Source organism: Lolium rigidum, chromosome 5 (assembly GCF_022539505.1).
Source record: "Lolium rigidum isolate FL_2022 chromosome 5, APGP_CSIRO_Lrig_0.1, whole genome shotgun sequence".
NCBI lineage: Eukaryota > Viridiplantae > Streptophyta > Magnoliopsida > Poales > Poaceae > Lolium > Lolium rigidum.
This window is the reverse complement of record NC_061512.1, coordinates 119,966,875-119,972,163: the sequence shown is the minus strand read 5'-3', so window position 1 is coordinate 119,972,163 and position 5,289 is coordinate 119,966,875. Positions and strand designations below refer to the sequence as shown.

The following is a 5,289-nucleotide window of genomic DNA, read 5'->3' as shown; positions in this document are numbered from 1 at the left end:
TTGGGAAATTTTGTCTTGCTACCATTATTTTTTCATCAATGCACAGTTTGCTATAATAACAAAATTTTCTTGCTACAATATTTATGCTTTCTTGCTACTATAATACATTTTTTCTGCTACCAAGTTTTCGGCGAGGTTTCCGGTGATGTCTCCGGCGGCATCTCCGGCGAGGTCTCCGGTGAGGTTACTTTTGCTACAATAGCATAACGGTTTTGCTACGTGATCTCCGACGAGGTCTCCGGCGGACTCCGGCGAGGTCTCCGGCGGACTCCGGCGGTCTCCGGCGGTCTCCGGCGAGTCTCCGGCGAGAATAGGATTTGCTACAATTAAAACGTTTTTTGCTACTTTGGTACATTATAGTAGCAAAAGTGGGATTAGGGGCACTATGACACGTGTCACTATCTGAGCAGTTGATTTTGGCTAATCCTACGGCAGTCCACCCGGGGGATTAGTGATTAGATCCCCCGGGGACGCCCAGCGCTCCCCTTTTTTTAACGATTTCCGATTCATTCGTCCAAAATCGCACGCTCCTCAAGTACCAATTTTGACATTTTGATTGATGGGCTAAACTAGGATGAATGGGCCACGGCCCCTGCTATACCCTGTCTTCAGCGAGTAGCCATGGACAAAAATCACAAGATGGATGTGGACTTACCACTCTCCTCCTCCGTTTCCGACGAGGACGCCGGCGGCGACACGCAGACCCTAACTGGCCGCGCCATCTGCCACGCCGGCTGCGGCCGCCCGTCGCGCGTCTGCCTCTGCCCGCACCTGCCCGCGTCTCCGCTCCACACCTCCACCACCGTCGTCGTCCTCCACCACCCCCACGCCCTCCGCCGCAACCCGCTCTCCACCCTCCCCCTCCTCGCCCGCTGCCTCGCCAACCTCCACCTCCTCCCCGGCCGCCGCCTCCGCCCCTCCTCCACCCCGCTCCTTCCCACTCCCTCCCCAAACCCCGTCCTCCTCCTCTTTCCCTCGCCCGCCGCCTCCGACCTCGCCTCCTGGTGCCGGTCCACCCCTCCCTCCGCGCGCGCCAATCCCACCCTGCTCCTCCTAGATGGCACCTGGCAGCAGGCCAAGGAGATGCACGCCGCCAGCCTCCCGTTCCTCTCCTCGTTCGTCGTCCCCGTCTCCCTGCCCGTCGACAGCGGCGTCGACGGGGACAGCATGTTCGAGTCGGAGCTCGTGGTCAAGAAGGAGCCGCATAAGGGGTGCATGAGCACAATGGAGGCGGCCGCAAGGGCGCTGCGCCTGCTGGAGCCGGAGGGCAGAGGCGCGGAGATCGAGGAGACGATGGTGAGGGTGCTCAGGGCGATGGTCGCCTTCCAGGCCGAGCACTTGCAGCACCGTAACATCAAACCGAGGCCAAAGATGAGGAAGAAGAAGGATATCAAGAGGGAGGAGGAGATGAAGAAGAATGCCGGGTTGGTGTGACTGAACTTCTGCGGATTTGGGTTTGGCTCACTGATGGATTTGCGCCGTGTGGGATTACATACCTGTGAGGCCTTCGCAACAAGGTTTGCGCTCATCTTTTCTAGCACAGAGATGGTACTTCTTCACTTAGCTTATATAATGCTGGTTGTTTTGAACAATGGCTAGATGTATGAAAAATTGAGTTTACTAATTTATTCTGATGGTTTTGGCACATAGTTTTTCTGCAAGACCATACATGTTGGGCACTGTAAGGTTTTGAAGTAATGATGCGCTAAGATGTGTATGCTATTGGGCGTGATCCTTTTGCATGTTCTTTCTAAACCAGGAATTTACTTGAAAAGTTTCCCCATAAAAATTGTATAGAAAAATATCAGGTGAGCCATTTGAATTCTCATGGTACTATCCCCGGAAAAATATCGCCACTGAGTAATCACAATATCAAACTGGCTAAGACTAAGAGTCTAAGATTATATCTTATGGTACTATCAATATTGGGATTTTTTCTGAGTAAATCACTGATCGACGACCTTACTACCTATTTCAAAGATGGATAAGGAGTAATCGGCTGTGACACGGAAAAAAAAATCTTTTTGTAGTTCATCATTTATTAGCAAAAATACAAAAGGTAAATATGAAGGAGGAGAATACCTAAAGAACAGTTAATTGCCAATTTGGCTAATACTAAATTCGACAGTAACAAAACCAAGCTAAATGTCTCAGAGAAAATCATGGTATCTAAGCATGACAATTAGGGTTTTGCTCCGAGCAATACATGGTACCTAAATGTGACCTGCCCTGACCACAATGTCTAACCTGTTCATCAATTTAGAAAGTGTGCTAGGCACTAATTTTCGCTCAATGCAGTGCCATCTTGATCTCAGAAAACATATACTTGTTGACCTTACCATCTAAATGAGTAAACATCATGAATGCATTTACTTTTTTATCAATGAGGTCACATGGTCCCAAATTTTATTGAATGAATTGGAGTCTGTAACAGGGAGTAGTCTTAAGAACTATAAATTATTACAAGTCAGCGCATCTCCTCAACATAATGCATTTTCTAGCTATTAAGAACCAAACTACTTGTCCATCCAAACCACCAGAAAGCTACAGAACTTAAACCATTTTGCAGAGGAAAGCAAAAATAATCTCTAGTAGTTTGCTTAAGTGATAACAGAACAAGCTCTCTCATCGTTAGCGCATTTGAAACCCCTGGTTCTAGGAATCAACTGCCGCTGATCCTTTTTGTACAAAGGGCCCAGCCATGTCAACGTCCATAAACTTCACTTGCCACATCGCGGAGATGATCAGGCACCAGCTGCAGTGCTCCGCGAGCTCTTTCTTTGTGAAGGATTTTCCAAATATCCAGCAATCAACAAAGAGAGTAAATAACATCAGTAGGGTTATTAAGTAATCCCTCCGTTCCAAAAAAAGCTGCTCAACTTTTTCTAGATTCGGATGTATCTATATTCTATAACTAAAATGTCTGTATACATTCATATCTAGACAAAGTTGAGCAGCTTTTTTAGTGACAGAGGGAGTATAAGTTTTTTGAAAACAAGCACTATTTCTTGTCTTCCATAAGTTCAAAAGTAGACCAGCTGCACTCATTTGCTCAACCGGGACATCAAGCAGAGCTGCATGAATATCAGGACATGCTCCTTCTCCAGCTTCATCCATCGACATCCCTCACATCAGCACCTCCATCAACAAATTTTACAAGACTCTCATCTTCCCTTGCAGTCCCGCACTCATCTATCTTCTGAAGATCAACTGTCATCTCCTGTCAGCCATCACAGCTACAGAAACAACCTGATCATTTCCAATTTTAAAAAGCCCAGGGAATCTAGCTTGTAGAGGTATAGATCAATACCATGAAGATAGACAAGACTAGAAGGATGATGTCTTAGAGCATCTCTACCAGATGCCCCAAGTTTTGGGCCTCTAAAACTGATCTAGAGGCTCGTCTTAATAGTTTTGCACACTTTTACAGACCCTGCAGCCTGGTGCAAAGTCAGAGGCTGGTTTTCTGCATTTCTCAATTCTTTGATCATGCAAGCTCCATTTGATATCTGAAATAAACTCGAAATGTTTTAAACTTGCTTAAATGTTCAGACAACTACATGCATCTAGATAATCCTAAAACTGCGGGTACAACAGCGACTAGGATTACAATAGTAGCCAATGCATAACGTAGACACATTTCCATAATTTTTATTATCTTCTTCAGCTTCAACTTGGCTGCATTCAATAAAAAAAAAACTTGGCTGCATCTGCCTTCATCTTGTGTTCATGAGATATCTGCCAAATTCAGCCCCGTTTGGATATTTTCTTCTCGAATCTACTTCGTTTCTTCCTGCATCTTCTTGTTTGCCTCCTGTGCTAGTTCCATCTTCTCTCCTCTCCTCTTGCGTTCTTCATCGGCTTTGTTCTTCTCCCTGATTGTAAAGTTTGGATCTTCTAATAGACACATCTTACCTTCAACACACAACCTAAACTCGGACTGCATATCGCAGGCACACTGGGAAATAGAGAAAATTTGCAAAACGATCGCATCGGCAATTTTTCACAAAAGTCCACAAGCGACTAAACCCTTAAACCCTAGAAAAAATTACGTCGTCTTAAGAGTCCACCCGACTGCGCCAAGTGGCTAACTATCCGCGTCCCCGTCAATGGAAGTAGACAAGGCGGCTTCGGCAGGGACTCAGGCCGGCGGGGGATCTGTGTGGGCAGGTCCTGCTCGGGCGTGGATGCGGCAGGAGTTCCTCTTAGGCCTCAGACTTGGAGGATACGATGGCGGGGCGCCAGACTGAAAGGAGCGGCAGTGGTGGCATCTGCCTGTGCTGTTTTTTTTTTTCCTGTCCTCTAAAACTGCAACATTTTATAGGATTTGCCCTTTTAGGGCGTCTACTAGAGATACTCGAAGTGTCCACCATGAAAAGGAATCCACCACAAAGGCACTTGGGAAATTCTTAAGGTCTAGAATAGAGATCACCAGTAAACCGGGGAGCATCGAAGGATCAACTGCTTGTTTGGCATCAACTTGGTACTTTGGCAGCTTGTTCTGTCGGGGACCAGGTCATCATCATCAGGGACTCCCATTTAGAGGTGTTCGACATTGTGCAACTGATTAGTTGTAAATAAATGATACTATTTCACATGATTTATGAGTATATTTCGAGATTTTGATCAGTAACAATATACATCTTGGTTTGTTTGGTAGATCTGAAGCGAGATGATTATAGAGAAATCAGCAGCTTGTGAGATGAAACTCTCGAGTCGAAGTCCGCAAAGGTGAAAAATTCGAAGACTCTTTTGCTAGGGAACATGTGTTTGCTATGTGCAGTCATTAGCCTGAATACCAGCAAATGTTTCGTTATTAGAGCGTGACTTCCATCCTTAATCTTCTGTTAGACTGCTGTATGATTTATGTACCACTGCAATCTCAGGGTCAGTAAACATTATATATACTCCTGGTCATTCTGTTAGGCTGTTAGAGTGGTGGATACTGGTAAGAGGTTGGATTTGTTTGCACTTACTAGAAGATTACACAGAAAACCTATTGGTTTTATCGCAACCCGCATGCTGGTAATGATGTTTGAATGAAATTACATTGGATCTCAGTTAGGCATGTTATTTTGTTCATGTACTTTAACATGAGCTTCTGCTCATCAGATTCACAGGAGCCTAGGGAAAACAGGAATCTGGATATAGATATCTTATAATCTTGCCCGGTAGTACTATTTCAGTCCTATAGCTCCTGGTAGTATGCACAAGTTGCACAGCACCTGTTGCTTTACTTGCGTCTTGGACAGATCGAAGCAGCAGACGCAGGTCAAACGAGCTGATCTT

At 45.7% G+C, this 5,289-nt stretch overlaps 1 protein-coding gene across 1 annotated transcript; it reads left to right on the top strand.

Annotated features, from left to right (window-relative positions):
- The first annotated feature begins 639 nt into the window (after window positions 1–639).
- Window positions 640–5,021, top strand: LOC124657736 (tRNA-uridine aminocarboxypropyltransferase 2-like). The gene is made up of 2 exons (XM_047196252.1): window positions 640–1,517; window positions 4,661–5,021. The coding sequence occupies exon 1, from the start codon at window positions 640–642 to the stop codon at window positions 1,432–1,434; it is 795 nt and encodes a 264-aa protein (XP_047052208.1). The 3' UTR covers window positions 1,435–1,517; window positions 4,661–5,021.
- The last annotated feature ends 268 nt before the right edge of the window (window positions 5,022–5,289 follow it).

Bases quoted from the DNA above. Each gene is read 5' to 3' on its own strand.
- LOC124657736 (XM_047196252.1), top strand. From the start codon at position 640: ATGGATGTGGACTTACCACTCTCCTCCTCCGTTTCCGACGAGGACGCC.